This window comes from Drosophila yakuba, chromosome 2L (genome assembly GCF_016746365.2).
Source record: "Drosophila yakuba strain Tai18E2 chromosome 2L, Prin_Dyak_Tai18E2_2.1, whole genome shotgun sequence".
NCBI lineage: Eukaryota > Metazoa > Arthropoda > Insecta > Diptera > Drosophilidae > Drosophila > Drosophila yakuba.
This window is the reverse complement of record NC_052527.2, coordinates 18,081,175-18,096,051: the sequence shown is the minus strand read 5'-3', so window position 1 is coordinate 18,096,051 and position 14,877 is coordinate 18,081,175. Positions and strand designations below refer to the sequence as shown.

The 14,877-nt window shown below is 42.2% G+C and overlaps 3 protein-coding genes and 1 long non-coding RNA gene across 6 annotated transcripts; 2 read left to right on the top strand and 2 right to left on the bottom strand.

The window, feature by feature from the left end:
- Positions 1-248: 248 nt before the first annotated feature.
- On the top strand, positions 249-13,142 carry LOC6528754 (putative phosphatidate phosphatase). Of its 2 annotated transcripts, none has more exons than XM_015198782.3 (7): positions 249-481; positions 4,101-4,554; positions 9,237-9,388; positions 9,753-9,971; positions 10,864-11,043; positions 11,112-11,288; positions 11,588-11,739. In XM_015198782.3, the coding sequence occupies exons 2-7, from the start codon at positions 4,287-4,289 to the stop codon at positions 11,654-11,656; spliced, it is 1,065 nt and encodes a 354-aa protein (XP_015054268.1). In that variant the 5' UTR covers positions 249-481; positions 4,101-4,286; the 3' UTR covers positions 11,657-11,739. The 2 variants fall into 2 exon arrangements, with proteins under 2 accessions (XP_015054268.1, XP_002089789.1); XM_002089753.4 differs by lacking the exon at positions 11,588-11,739 and adding an exon at positions 12,537-13,142 and having other exon boundaries at positions 252-481.
- On the bottom strand, positions 3,579-4,180 carry LOC120320802. The gene is made up of 2 exons (XR_005560371.2): positions 4,039-4,180; positions 3,579-3,952 (listed from the first exon to the last, which is right to left on the bottom strand). It is a non-coding gene; the product is annotated as an uncharacterized LOC120320802 (long non-coding RNA).
- Positions 13,143-13,354: 212 nt separating the features above from the next.
- On the top strand, positions 13,355-13,945 carry LOC6528753 (dolichyl-diphosphooligosaccharide--protein glycosyltransferase subunit 4). Of its 2 annotated transcripts, none has more exons than XM_002089752.3 (3): positions 13,355-13,451; positions 13,637-13,755; positions 13,832-13,945. In XM_002089752.3, the coding sequence occupies exons 2-3, from the start codon at positions 13,655-13,657 to the stop codon at positions 13,851-13,853; spliced, it is 123 nt and encodes a 40-aa protein (XP_002089788.1). In that variant the 5' UTR covers positions 13,355-13,451; positions 13,637-13,654; the 3' UTR covers positions 13,854-13,945. The 2 variants fall into 2 exon arrangements, with proteins under 2 accessions (XP_002089788.1, XP_039227383.1); XM_039371449.2 differs by having other exon boundaries at positions 13,409-13,537.
- LOC6528752 (protein lethal(2)k10201) lies at positions 13,791-14,668 on the bottom strand. The gene has a single exon (XM_002089751.3). The coding sequence runs from the start codon at positions 14,602-14,604 to the stop codon at positions 13,942-13,944; it is 663 nt and encodes a 220-aa protein (XP_002089787.1). The 5' UTR covers positions 14,605-14,668; the 3' UTR covers positions 13,791-13,941.
- Positions 14,669-14,877: the final 209 nt, after the last annotated feature.

Genomic DNA, 14,877 nt, shown 5'->3' with positions numbered 1-14,877 from the left:
ATTACTACATATAGTTTTGCAAAGTCTTCAAAAAGCACTATTACTTTTATTTATATTTATTTATATATTTTTGCAGACTTTTTACATTGATAGACTGGGACACTGCTGTTGTTCTAAGCTCCTATTTCCTTATCACTGAAGTGCTCTTTTAAATATTTCCAGAGAGAGTGAGAGCTCTCTCTCCGCACAAATTTTCGCTCTTTTGCGTCGACACACAAGCCACGGCTATCTTATCTCCACAGTCGCCTTTTTCCAGCGGACGCGTTCGGTTCAAATACTCTGTGTCGCTCGTCCATTCGACCAAAACAAAGTGCTAGTACGGAGTCCGGTGTATATATAACCCTTATCCGTTGATACTGAGCGGATCGGATCGAATCGAATCGGAAAAGCATACTTTTGCGCAACAGAAAGAAGGCTAAAACGATGACGGAGCAGTCAAGGCTTGCCTGAAAAACTTTCGCAACGCTGCTGCTCGGTAAAGGTAAATTAATTAAACAAAGAAAGTGTTTATTTGTACTAAAGCGAGTGAGCTAATGGATGTGGATATATCTTGGCCATTTTATCGATTTGCTTGGCCGGCAAACACAAAGTGTCTGTGGAGCCTCACAAATTGATGGTCACATAAACAAATTGCGAAAACCCAGCGAACGAATGTACGTATGTGGAAAAATTCATAAATTATGCAGGTGGAAAAGGAAATTGTGTGGGCATATTTTGTTTGGCTTAAAATCGATATTCCCTCCCCCAACTGAGTTCTGTTTCTCGATGGTCAAGGTTGTTGTCATCGTTGCTATTGTAATGCCAAAAAGGCAACTTATACTTATTCGTAAAATCAAACCATGGAGTTCGCGGAACCAACTCACCGATAGCTTATCAATCAATGACACGCAAAAGCCCGCGCTTTTCGATGAGGGGGAATCATCGGGAAACAGCATTTGGCTTTTCATGCTTATTGGGCTTTATTGGTTTCGATCCCCCACATCCGATATTGCCATTATCGGCGAGAGTTTTCCGCCATTTCAATCCCATCCCAGCATTCTGGCATCTGGCCAAGTGGCTAGCTCCCACAAAATATTTTTCCGGGGCGCTCGGTCTTACACTTTTGCCGAATTAAATACTTTACGTACTATAGCTACTATAGGTCGATCAATCAAGTCCCAACTATTGTTCAGAGAATTCTGAGTGCTTTCGGCGTTTAATTTTGCACACTTTTTTGGGCAATTTGTAAATGTTTATAGTGCGAATTGCTGCACTTGGGCAGAAAACAAATATTTCTTACGACTTGAGGATATATGCATGTGAAAAAGCTCTATAACTTGAAAACAATGCCAAATTTAGATTCTAGCCATAAACTTTTTACTCAACAATTACTGATACACTTGATTTTGAAAACCGTTGAACTAAAGTGCATTACATGTATTGTCCTAATGTATTTGTATACTTATACCTTAGCTTGTTTATATTTAATACATATATGTAATGTTGTTTTATTTATTAAATATTCACGAAATTTGTAGGTTTACTTACCTTCTTTTGGTTTGCCAACCGCTTCTGCCAACTCGTGTTGGATTTCGTTGTCAAGCGCGTGTAAAATGTTGACCAACTTCTGCTGATCTCAGCCAGAGTGGAAATGCATTCAATAATAATCGTTAGCACAGCAAATAAACAAGCATTTACAAGTGCAACCGATGGGTTGGTTGAACCTGAGACCACGGACACTGTTGCAGGTGTAGATTTGCTTCCTTCGCGTCGACAAGTTGTCTGCAAGGTGGTCCCCTTGAAATCGAACTCCGTACTTCGAAGTAGTACGAAATAATGTTCTCCGTGTTTGAACAGAACCCGTACATTCCATTTTCAGACCACGAGATTCGCGTGCACTTGTTGGATTTTAATGATGCGGCCTGGCGCCTGTTGTTTATGTAAATTGTAAAGCATTTCGTTTGGCGATATGCATATTTTTCGAATTTCAATTTATTTTCCATCTCGTATGACCTTAATTCGCGTTGAGATATTCCGAAAATGACATTCGATTGGACTAAAGGGAGGGCTGCTCAGCTTGTGGTCGTTGCCCGACAAAAGTTAATCGTTCGGATCTGAAATAAAAATGATGAGGAGGAGGATTTGGGGAGGGGGGCTTCGGCTTCAGCTGCCTCGGAATATCATGATTTTATAATTACCCTACAATTACAGGGTTAAGCCGACACGTCCTGCGACATGACAAACTAATGGGTTCAAATTCAAATTTCAAAATAATGGGTTTGTGGTGTTAGCTCACATGACGACTCTAAGATGGTTTAATTGTTTGTATATAAAGCCTTTAGATCACTTGGACTATGATTCATTTTTGTATTTTAAGTCATTTCACTGTGTATCATTAATTATTGGGAAGTACTTTAAAATGTAAAAAACGAATGGTATATATATTTATCTCTTTAGATAATATGTAGCTTAGTCTAGTTGGGAAGAAAACGAAATCATCGAAACTCAAAATGTTTACCTTAGTCAATGTATCGAAGTTAATCACAAGCTGCCATGGTATGTCGAAATCATATTTATGACTAAACTAAAACTATTTCCCAATCGGAAGCGCTTTCCCAACTGCCAATGGTATCAGTGCCAGCCATCTACTTACTATTTTATCGCACTGCTTGTAGAATGCTTGCGATAAGATAATGCCGAGATTTGCAGATATAAACGCAAGATTAATCGTCCAATAATGGGTCAACATGTTCGAGGCCCCTGTAATGAGCAGGCTATTCTTGGCTCGATTAATGACATTTTTATTTCCGGGAGCCGAGCTGACAATTAAAAATAATCTCAAAGCAAGCAATCTCGAGTGCGTGGAAGCACGCTCTTCAATCCCAATCCGCGTTCGATAATATCGCGGCATTGCGCTGGTCTCTTTTTTTACTTTTTAATTAAGATGTTGCCTGCTGTTTTGTCATTTGCTAAGAACGGGGATCGAGGGCAGAAATGCGGGAAAGGTGGGAAAGAACATACATCAGGAGAGTCTATATCCCATTCTGAATCTCTAGAGACCACAGACCCCCGGCGCAGGCATAAAATTGGAACGGAGGAGTTGAGCTCGCTATCTATAAATAGTCGTTGCCTGATCGGATGCATTGGCCCGGTTGCCTTGGCCTGGCCATAATCGAAGCTGACAACTGCAATCCCTCCTTGTTTTCCTTGTTTTCCGCTGTACAAGCTCTTTGCTCCTTTAACTCGGTCTCTAGTTGGCAAAATGGCTCAAGTACTGACTGACGTTTGCCACTTCGCGGTTGTGGCTTTGTCAAATTAAGGCCTTGTTGCTCTGGGCCTCGAGCTGTTCTGCAGGAAGGCCCATACTCGGTCATTATAACGCCCCGTTCATGGCCAAGTTAATTGCACAAAATTATAGAAATTCAACTGGCTGTAGATGGGCAACGGGAACAGAAGGAATTTATGCAGGGTTAGGGCTATTAGATGCACAGGGGAACCTCGATATACATATGTAAGTCTTGTTAATGTGTTAAATAAACATTTGTACACCCACTATTTTCTATTCTCCTATATCCCATGGAGTCTTATCTATCAATTTATTTCAAAATTCTATTATTCTGCTATGAAACTTAAAAGTTTTTAATGAAAAATGTTCTAACTCCAAAAATGTAAATACACTTAAAACCAAAAAAATAAGATTTTTAGAAAAACAACAAAGTAATCATCATTAATATTTGTGATGACTTTAACTTGGGATATTCTAGATTGTTTTGTTATGACGTTTAAGATAGGGGAGTTCGACTGTACCGTCAGTATCCATTTAAATGCCATTCAAGGGTAGAAATGAAAAGTTTATTGTTCATTTGAAGCGACGTCACTTGACCCGTTTGAGAGGCGTCTCCTCACAGCCACTTGAGTGCTAATAAATCATGGGATTCCTCAATCAGTCATCAACATTAAAAGACGCATCTTTCTGAAAGGGGAAAGGGGCAGGGCGGGAGGAAAACACGTCACAACCACTGTCTGTCATTATCGGCAGGGATTCCTCGTCTTACTCACCCAACCATTATTCAACAATTTCATTTATTAATTTATCTCCTCTTCCCTCCCTGATTCCATAGAACTGAGGAGAGGACATGACGTAAAACCAGATTCGGATCCAGATTCTCGCTTTTAAGCTTAAGTTCACTGCCAAGCACAGCAACTTAAAGAGAAAGCCAAGAAGGTGAGAGCGCGAAAGCTTTTTTTGAGCTTGGAGCTTTTGCAACGGCACCCACAAAACGCTAACCGTGAACGTGAAAATAATAATGAGTAACGAAACGTCGGCGAGCGAGACAACACCGCTGCGGCGGCCGGATAATCAAACACCAGATCATAACGTGGCCCAAAGTAACCAAACATCGGTTAATAACGACCACAGCAGCAACAACAATAACTACGGTGACTCGGTCCAAGTGCGTCTGCAGGAGCAGGACAGAAATAGCGACAGCGAGCAACAACAACGAACGGCCACCATGGATACCAACAAAAGAATCCTCTGCCGCGTGGGCTTGGATGTTTTAATCTTGCTCTGCGGTAAGTACAATGTCGAGTATTCCAATGTCCAAGTAAACTACACTAACTTGGCAACTACACCCGTTCACCTCCAAACGCAATGCGAAATTTCGATCGCATCGAGCTATGTGTTTAATTTACACGCGGTGTTTATTTTCTGTCGCAATGTTTATTATTTTATTTGTGTGCTTCCCTCTCGCTCACTCCACCCGGATTTATGTAATAGCAAAAGCTTTGTTGCTCTCTCGCTCTCTTGCTCGCGCTCTTTACACTGTTAAGAGAATCTGTTTTTGTTTTGAATAGGCAGAACTAATAGATTTGCAGGAACTAAACTTAAACTTATCTGACTCAAGCCTATTACCGCCACTTTCAGGTTTGAAATCAATATGTGTTTTTTTCACAATTTGTTATCATGAGCTATTTATAAATGAACAGCAAAAAAACGTTGAAAGATCCAAATTAGCTTATCTATATAAACAAATAATAATAATAAAATATATATATTATATATTTATTATATTATATATATTATATCTACATATATATATTATAATGGATTTAATGCTATAATTTTTAAGTCCTTTTGAGAAATAACAAATTTTTCTCGGTGTACCTGTTTTCAGTTTCCTGCCCACCTTACCTTTATTTTCATTTGCTGTGCAAACAAAAGCGGAGACAGTTAAATTGTGTCAGGTAAAGGTGGACAACCTGCACGGGCTGACTGTTGCATTCGATTGGGGGAGTTGCTCAATTTTCGCAGCCAGCACTTTCCGCTTTCCCATACCTCTTTATCAGCGTATTGCCTCACCGCTACTAAAATGTTAAGAAACCATTATCTGAGAAAGCACCACTAAAATTACGAAATACCAATATTGTTGAACCAAAGACATTAGAATAATGTGAACACAGTGTCTCGTAGGATTCAAACTTTTTGACCTTTCACAAGAAGTCCTTCAGCTATTGTTTTTCGTTTTATAAATGTACTTGCATAGGCAAGCTTTGTTTGATTTGACAATCAATCAAGTGCGTTTCTCCCACCGAACACTTTACGGAATCCAGTCTATGGCGTGCATTGTAGTGGAACCGGTTTACCTGAGAATGTTCATTATTTAGCTTTGCTGATTAGCTTACCTGGCTGACTCATGGAGCACCGCCTTATTGTACCAGTGGCATTTTGTAGATTTTTGCAATTGGCACTACAGGAAAGGCAATCTGGAACCGCTATATTTGAGCAACTGATATGGGTAGCCACCAAAAGTAGTTGAGCATTCAGACTTGCCAATCAGCCAAAGACCTCGCATCGAATTTACGACTGCATTCTTGGCGTAGAATTGGTGCCATTTGCTCCGGGATCGGATCCAACGGGATCTTTGGACTACCTGAGCATAAACGGATGACACATTATCTTAGCCAGGTAGCCAACTTTCGCATTTCAGTTGACTCACCTTAAGCGCCTTTGATCCACGCAGTAAGCCCAAATAAATCCCACATGAATCATTCGCCAAAAACCCCTTTTTTAATCAGATGCCAAAATTAAAAAAGATTAGTTAGCCAATTGTTGAAGATAAGAGGGTATAATAAACTCTCAGGAAAAGACATATACTAATCTAAAACTCGTGCCGTGCGCACATTGCCAGTTCCCACAGCCGAAAAGTTTCCATCGATTTGTCAACAAAATATGGGGAGGACTGTCCCCGTGGGAGTTCTGTGAATATATTAAAAAACTGGGACAAAGTATCGATCTGTTTTCCGAATAAATTCCAATTAGTTAAATCTGCTACAAATGTCTTGCATCTGCATCGGAATGGAAAATCAAAGAATCCATTTGAAATGCTTGTTTTTAGTGGTTCGAGATTAGTTTGCCAGCCGCGTCTATCTATCGGATGCATCTGATGGCCGCTCGTCTGTCGACGACTAATTTTCGGGTGTAAATTACTTCTGACGCTAGGCAAGCGCTGATAAAGTGCTTTTGGGCCAAGGGGCTGACGAGAGTGACGGTGGCACTTAACCAAACCAAACAAATTCTCCGAGCTCCGGAGAAACCCCAACTTCAAACTGAAACCCCGTTTGACGTTAATTGAATGCGAACGAGCTGCGGCACCGAGTTCCTCCCCGTTCTCCGATTCTTTCACCTTTCTCCTTAAGGTGGAGTCATTAAACCCATAAAATATACACAGAAATGCATATCGGGGGTCGGATATTTTCTCCCAGATATTTCCCCTCCACTGTTGCACTTCAATAATTTATCGAGCGTGATTGCGTGCGCGTGTTTGCTTTGGGGAAAGAAATTCTCCCATTCAGTTTGACCAAAACTAAGTAGAAAGAACAATATTTATGCAATGCATTTTGGGCATGAGGCAATTGTGGGTTCATTGTTGTTGTTTACCTTCCCCACCCAACTGCAAACATAGACCAAAACCAGAATACAGATACAGATACAAATATGTGGCCACAATAGATACAGATGGAAAAGAAGATACATGGCCTGCCAAGATGGATGTTTATTTTCCATGTGTTTTTTGCGCTACAATTCCTGGGACAAAAGCAATGAACATTTAATTGCCAGCAGCTCATGACTCATGACCTGTCAGGCGGCGAAAGGTTCGAATCGGATTGGGAATCGAAATCTTTACCTGTGTGACACCTTTTCTGTTTCGGAAATCTAGATGCGGGTGACCTGGCTGGGGCAGATTCCTGGTAATAATTTTCGATTTCTTGGCAGCCATGAAATTGCCAAATCCCAAATCAATAATTCTCGTTTTTTAACGGACTGCGTCTTTGTCCTTCGGCGATCAAACCTCTCCAATTGGAGAGGTTAAAGTTCAGTCTTCCTTAATCTGTGCGAATGGCGAAGTTGTCTTTTAGCTCATCTCGGCACTAATTGGCTTTAATTTGACTTCCGTCATGTCTAATTAATGCGGCAAGTGCAAGTCAGACGCTTTTAATTAGATGCTGCCCCGTATTTGAGGTCAGATTTGAGTAGACTTTCCTTTCGTGCAACTCGGCAAATAGATACTGGGATACAGAGATAACGTGCTAAAAGCAAACATTTGGTAACTTGAAAGGACGGCGAGCGGCTCTCGCAGCATCTGAAAGATACAAAGATGCATCTTCAGCGTAGACCGGTGGCTTTTGAGCTGTGTAAATCGTAGAGGAAAGCGGCGGCGTAAAGTGATCTTCTGAAGAAATCTGATTGTCGAGCGGGCTGAAGTGGGCGCGTTTACCTCTTTGTTTAACAAACAATTTGTTTATGTTGCCCTCTTCGCTGTTGGTTCAATTACACTGTAGCTCTGCAGCAGGCGGCGTCTTTATTATTGAAATGAACTTGACACCAAATGGACAGTGTTTTGTTTGCCATGAAAGTGCGGCATAGGTGCGTTACAATTCGGTTGAATGCAGTCCCCCCTCGAAATACTTAAATTAGACATTTCCGCTAAGGGTACAGCTCCGGTATGATTATTCCTAAATGGCTTATGTCACCCTCATAATAACCCAGAAACACGCACAAAACATCAACACAATTGATTCGTTTTTTGTGTCTGCCAGTTAACACAATTTTCCCTTTTCAATAATTCCTTTTTCACCGTGAAGTTCGAACTTCGAACTAGTTAATCCCTTGCTTATGTATGTCTATGTATATCAGGGTAAATCTATCTCCAAAGACTACACACTTTCGTTTTCCATGCCGCAGAGTCATAAAAACATTTTAGTGCTACCGTGGCTGGTGGCTGGCAGAGGATTAGGCATCTGGAGCCGGAGAAAAAGAGAGGACTCCTAGGGCCAACAATGGGCCACTTGCTGTTTGTAATATGACGCTAATCTCTGTAAGAATTCCATCTCTGCAACTTTCCCAGCAACATCAGAAGCAGTCGGCGATCGTTAAACATATCCAGACAATGCCACTGATCTAGATTTTGGGACCTGATGCAGCTGCAGGCCGAAGAAAGGAAAGAATAGGGTCAGGGGTCCCGGCATTGTGTCACCCACCTTTGTGGAACCTCAGCGATCACCCTATTCACCCTGGCAAAAAATGCAATTAAGCGACACACAAGTCGCCATCGAGTGCTGGCAATGCACTTCACTTCCATGACTCCATCCACACTCCATCCATACTCCATCCGCATATGAGCAGTATTCTAGCCTAATGAGCACTTCAGAACGCAGAACTTTCCCAATTTTCAACGCCTCGCTGACTTGGGCCAGTTCAGCGACATCCAGAGTTCTATTTTCCGGCTGCAGGTAGTGTGGCTCATTGCAGAAAGGCGATTAGGCAAACTGGAGCGTTGGAGCCAGGGCTAATGCAGTTTTAATTATCCACTAGATAAATGCCCGGCGTACAGCAAAGCAAATAAAGAAGCCGGGCGGACAGGCAATCCATCAGCAAGTACGCTTCACAACTCGCACGAGTATAGGCTATTATTAATGGCAGCGAATTTGTAATTAGACAGGCCTAAAAGTCGCTGACAGATTTCCCTGGGCGGAATTACTTTATGATCCCCAATTGAGACCCCGCACACGTTCGCTTGTCACGGGAAATCTTATCGCCGGCTTAGACATATCATAAGTCAATAGGGTCCCTGTCATATTCCCCCAGAAAATAGTGCCGCAGCACTTAGGGCCCGATGACCCACTAAGATGAGGGGGGAATATACATTGATAGATGAGCGTGTTTATAATTTCTATTTCTAATTTTTTGCCTTCAGCCGGCTTTCCCATACTGCTGTTCTTCCTGCTGGGCGAGCCGTACAAGCGGGGCTTCTTCTGCGATGACGAGTCGCTGAAGCACCCGTTCCACGATTCCACGGTCCGGAATTGGATGCTATACTTCATCGGAGCTGTGATACCAGTCGGCGTGGTAAGTGAGTGGGTGGGTGGATGGTTGCTTGATGGACAGCCCGAAATTGTGTCAAGCAGCTGTCGGATACTTGAGCGAAGATTGCGCAATCGCCTCAAGTTCAGTTGTCGGCACTATGGAGCTATGATGCAAGATACCACATGCATGCCCCACTGTCCACATGTCGGCAATTAAAACTAGAGCAACATGTGTCTGGCCCTAATGGGCCTAGAATAGAGATTCGGCCCGCCTCGGATGCCATAAATATTTGCATGTGCGCCCTGATGATGAACAAGAACTTCACTTCCAGAGAAAAAGGGTTTAACGAGCTGCTAACTCGAGGAACTCACTCCCATTCCTCTCTCCCTCCTCTCCTATCCCGCAGATACTCATCGTGGAGGTGATCATTTCACAGAACAAGGCCAAGCAGGATAATGGCAATTCCAGCAGTCGGAGGTATGTCTTCATGAACTACGAACTGCCCGACTGGATGATCGAGTGCTACAAGAAGGTCGGCATCTATGCATTCGGCGCTGTGCTCAGCCAGTTGACCACGGATATTGCCAAGTACTCCATCGGCCGACTGCGTCCCCATTTCATAGCGGTAAGTGCAGTGCATATCTGCGTGTCCGTGGCTGGCAACTTCACAGCGGTATCCCCGTTCTGACATTGCCAATTAATTTTAATCTGCAACATGTGCAGCAGGACAGGCGACACTGACAGCGACAACGAAGACAAATCCAAAGTCGAAGTAGGAGACGGAGACGAACTTGTGCAGGCAACTCGGCGACAATGTCAAAAACTCACACGATGTGGGGATTGGATATTAATAGTATTTGGCTAAAAGGGGAATGGTGACAGTGTGTCTGAATGCCGTAGTTGAATACACTGTCATAAGGAAATAGTTTATGAAAAGGTAGCAAAGAGCGCAGCTTATAGCTGTTAGGTGTACTAACTGAAACACACATATGTATAGTAAAGAACGTATAATGACCCTTGATTTAAAGTCTAGAAAAGATCCCTTCTCATTGCAGGCAAAGAAAAATGATTGTTTATTTACAGTTTGTCAGGGTATTTCTGATTTCAATGAACCCCCAATTGCCCAGAGCAGTTGGTTTGTTTATTTATGATATTTTGACTGGATGTCAGACAGTTTCATAAGTATTTGCGGCGGCAAGTGGCTTGTTAGCTGGTTATCGTGCGCTTCATTTGGGGAGCCGGAATAGGGATTGCTACAGGGATTGCCATGGGGATCTCTTTAGAAGGGGAGCCGCAGCACAGAGCCGCCCTATTGTTTAGTGAAGTGCGGCAACCGGGCAGAGAGTGCAATGTAACTGCAGCTGTTGCCTCATTTCCAGCAGCAACTTCTCTAATTTGCGGCACATGTGTGGCGGAGATTCCAGTGGATCCCAGCTCCACAAATAAGCCCTAAGCAGCTTAACTCCAAGTCATCGTTTGGCTCATACCACCAATGCCTCCTTTCCTGCCGCCCACAGGTGTGCCAGCCCCAGATGCCCGACGGCACCACCTGCGCCGATGCCATCAATGCGGGGAAATACATCCAGGAGTTCACATGCAAGGGAGTTGGATCGTCGGCGCGCATGCTCAAAGAGATGCGCCTCTCCTTCCCCAGCGGCCACTCCAGCTTCACCTTCTTCGCCATGGTCTATCTGGCGGTAAGTTCAATGTCATAGTCACACGATCCGAGCCTCATTGTTATCCATTCTTCCATTGCCATTTGCAGCTTTACCTGCAGGCTCGCATGACCTGGCGGGGCTCCAAGCTGCTGCGTCACCTTCTCCAGTTCCTGTTCATCATGGTGGCCTGGTACACCGCCCTGAGCCGCGTGTCGGACTACAAACATCACTGGTCCGATGTGCTGGCAGGATCGCTCATTGGCTCCATATGCGCCTTGGTTGTGGTAAGTCAAGCCCGGATTAAAAGTCCCTCTTCTACTTGCAAGTCTTTAGTAAACCGTTTAGATATTTCTCAACTCTGAACTTACTCGTTTCAATCACTACATTGAACCTTCTTAAAAAACAATACGAAATATTAAATCAGGTATATTTGAAACATACGAATTAATTCGTATCCATCAAAAGAATTATTTATGTAATATACGGTTCATGCATGCAATCACCCCACCCCAAGCCTTGATTAAGGTTCAATTCAGCATAACTTGTTAGAAATTCACATGCAACACTTCCCTCATCTTTTTAGAGCTACGGTTTGCCCATCAGTTGGTTCAACTTTCAAACAGTTTGGCCCGCCAAAAGCAAGGCCAAGTAAGAGCAAGGAGCACAGGGACAGAGGCAGAATCAGCTTACGGCATTGTAAAGAGGATTAGCAATTAAAGCATCACAAATTCTGCATTCCCCGACTATTCATTACTAACCTGGTGGTGGCCATTAGCCTTAATTGAACTGCGGGATACGCTCTCCAAACTGGCAAAACTCAACACCTAGCTGCGGTGTCTGTGCCTTGCGTGTGGTGCCAATCAATGCCATCCGCAGCACGAAGTCTTGTTCCAGGTCTAGTTGACTCTTCCACCCAGCTGGCCATGCAGCTGTCCAGTTGTAATTTCACGCTTCACTTGGGGCAGGGGACATCCTAAGGGGAACGCTCATCATATTCCAAGGCGATTCAATTAAATAGATATGAAGGGGGTACGGATACACCGACGCATACTTTTAGGAGCCGCTGTTCAATGTGTCAAGTGTGGCATTGGGATCGAATGATACTTCGCATGTGGAATGGCTTATCCAATGACACTTTTATAGGACGATATGCATTACTCAATCGTTATTAAAAACCATAAGACCATCACTACGATTTCGCTCTAGATGCGAACTGACCCATTCATTTCCTATATATTCGAACAGAGTAAATGGGTATACTAGTTTGCTTCAAAAGGTTGCCACTCCCATTTTAACTTTTCTTAAATGTTTTGATTTATTTGTTTCAATGTTTCCTTTGCTTAGTAACGGGTATGTGATATTCGACGCATCCAAGCAAAGCGTTCTCTTTGTTTCTTACTTCGTTACAAGTATATAAAAAAAACAGAACTATGAATCTTTGATTGAAACTTGTAGTTATATTTTTTTAACTTGTTTTAAAATTTCATATAGCAGTTCATTAACGATTTATCGACGTATTTTTCTACTTGCAGGCCAATTATGTATCCGACTTGTTTCAAAAGCAAAACACGAAGCCCTATTTGGCGCGTACAGTGCAAGACATGAATGTATCGCCAGCCCAGGGAATTACGATTACTTCACACTAACCCGCAGAAGTGCAAAATAGCAATTACAAGTTCCACAAGTTGTAGTCGAACCATTGCCTCGACATTCTTATGGATTTCATTATCGGGACAGTGAAGCCTAGCTTTGCGTAATCCTAATTAATTTATTCCTGTACTGGCATTTTAAGAGCTGAGTGTGAATGAATGTGTTAGCTGCAAGTGCTCTTAAGTGCCTTCTTAATATTTAAACTAGAGCAATTGAGAGATATGTATGTGTATGATGGCAGCTATTGTACTATACTAAATATTTTAAGCTAACGCAACAATTTCCACAAAACAAGTGACCTTCAAAACAGAGCAGCGCAAAAAATAAATGGAAGCAATAAGTATTATGTAAGCTAATTTTAGGCTTCGGAAACGTAAAAATAATTTAAATCTTAAGATTCTTGTAATATTTTAATTTATAATGTTTGGCGAGAGTTTGCCTTTTTTCGCTGAATATTTGTATGAAAATAAAATAGAATTTTAAAATCATTGGATATGGTTTTTTTATTTAAGAGAAAGCCGGATATCGAGGTTTTGAAAGCAAATGTAAGTTTAAACTAACTAAAACCAAGGGGGATTTTGAAAAAAAAATATATTTAAGTTAAAAAACTCGTTTACTTTTAATACAACAATTTAAACAGCTACGCAAAAAAATAAATATTTTTAAAAATATACATTTTGGATTTTTGGTATATTTGATATTAACAGTATATAGATAGTATATTGAAGTGTTCGATCAACGGTCACACTGAAGTATTTGTACACAATAAAAACCGGCTTGTTTTTTCGCTGAAAAAGGTAATATACTTAACTAAAAGAAGGCAAAAGGAAGAATCGGAGTAGTGGACTCACAAATAAGAAGTTTAATCCAGCGTCGCAAAGTGGTAAAAAGAGGAATTGCCTTAAATAGCGATTTCTACACCGCACCCATGACGTGTCACTCGCCCACTTCGTTCTAATCAATTACTTGCTTTTGACTATAGGACTTTTCTCTCTGCAAAATGATCAGCGACGTGCAATTGGCCATTTTCTCCAACGTCCTGGGCGTGTTTCTGTTCCTGCTGGTGGTTGCCTACCACTATATCAACGCCAATACCGGAAAGTAAGTAATCCCCCCACTAAAGAAGAAAAAATCCATCCCAGAGTCAACAATAAAACCGATTCTTGTTTATTTACAGGCCCAGCGCCAAGGCAAAATGATCTAGGATGTTCCCGCTAACAGACTAATGTAGTTGTACCAGGATAATGATAATGCTGCTTCATTCGCAAAATAAATAGTTGTACAAATCTAATCCAGGATATCGTTAATGGCCTCCTTCATGGCCTCGACATCGTCCAGGGTTTCGCCAGATCTCTGATCCTTGCGACTGTAGAAAGTCCTGTGCGTTTGATGTCCAAAGCTAAAAGCCTTAACGTAGGGCAAATTTCTAGATTCGACGGGCACCTCGTCCACCTCCATAGAGTTGTGTTTGCTTTTGGGTTGATGCTTCTGTTTGCCTCTATTCTTGCCCTGATCAAAGCGATAGTTGGCCGGAAGCTTGTGCGTTATGATGCAGTGGTCTTTGCGCTGCCGTGGAGTATGGAACTTGATGGTGCACTCCTCCAGGAAGCAGGAGAACATTGGCTTGTCACCTCGTTCCACGCTGGCGGCAAAATAACAATCGTGCTGTTCGGTGATGTGCAGGTCCAGTAAATGGGCAGTGGGCAGCATCTTTCGGCATTCTGCGCAGCTGTAGGACTGCTCCTTATCCCTGTTGTCCCTGATCCTAACTGCCTCGTCCTGGTCACCCACGACGTCGTCGATATCCACGAGAACTCCGAGCTTCTTGAAGGGATGCAGACTTGGAGCGGGCGGATCCGTGGGCTTTATGAATCCCGCTGGCACTTCGCTCAATATCCTTACGATTTGTTCTCTGGAGAGATAAGCTGATTCCGCAGCTTCCGCATCCATTTTGTGTCCCCAAAATGGTTTGTTTTCGTTTCCACGAGTGTTTTAACCTGTTTCCACTGCACTGCGTCTCGAAAGATGTTTATTTCTTTCTTTAATATACAATTTAAAGGAAAAGAAATTTTTATTTCGATATTTAAGATTTGCAAATTTGAAATTCAAATCGTAGTTTGTTTCTGGAAATGAGAGGTAAAAAACAAACTTTCATAAGTACTCACACATGTTGCGCCTCTTTATTAGGAAATATGATTTACTTTTTCACAAACTCACTAATTT

Coding starts and splice junctions, on each gene's coding strand:
- LOC6528753 (XM_002089752.3), top strand. CDS start 13,655: ATGATCAGCGACGTGCAATTGGCCATTTTCTCCAACGTCCTGGGCGTG. Junction 13,756..13,831: donor ATCAACGCCAATACCGGAAA/GTAAGTAATCCC, acceptor GTTTATTTACAG/GCCCAGCGCCAAGGCAAAAT.
- LOC6528752 (XM_002089751.3), bottom strand. CDS start 14,604: ATGGATGCGGAAGCTGCGGAATCAGCTTATCTCTCCAGAGAACAAATC.
- LOC6528754 (XM_002089753.4), top strand. CDS start 4,287: ATGAGTAACGAAACGTCGGCGAGCGAGACAACACCGCTGCGGCGGCCG. Junction 9,972..10,863: donor TGCGTCCCCATTTCATAGCG/GTAAGTGCAGTG, acceptor TGCCGCCCACAG/GTGTGCCAGCCCCAGATGCC. Junction 11,044..11,111: donor TCGCCATGGTCTATCTGGCG/GTAAGTTCAATG, acceptor TGCCATTTGCAG/CTTTACCTGCAGGCTCGCAT.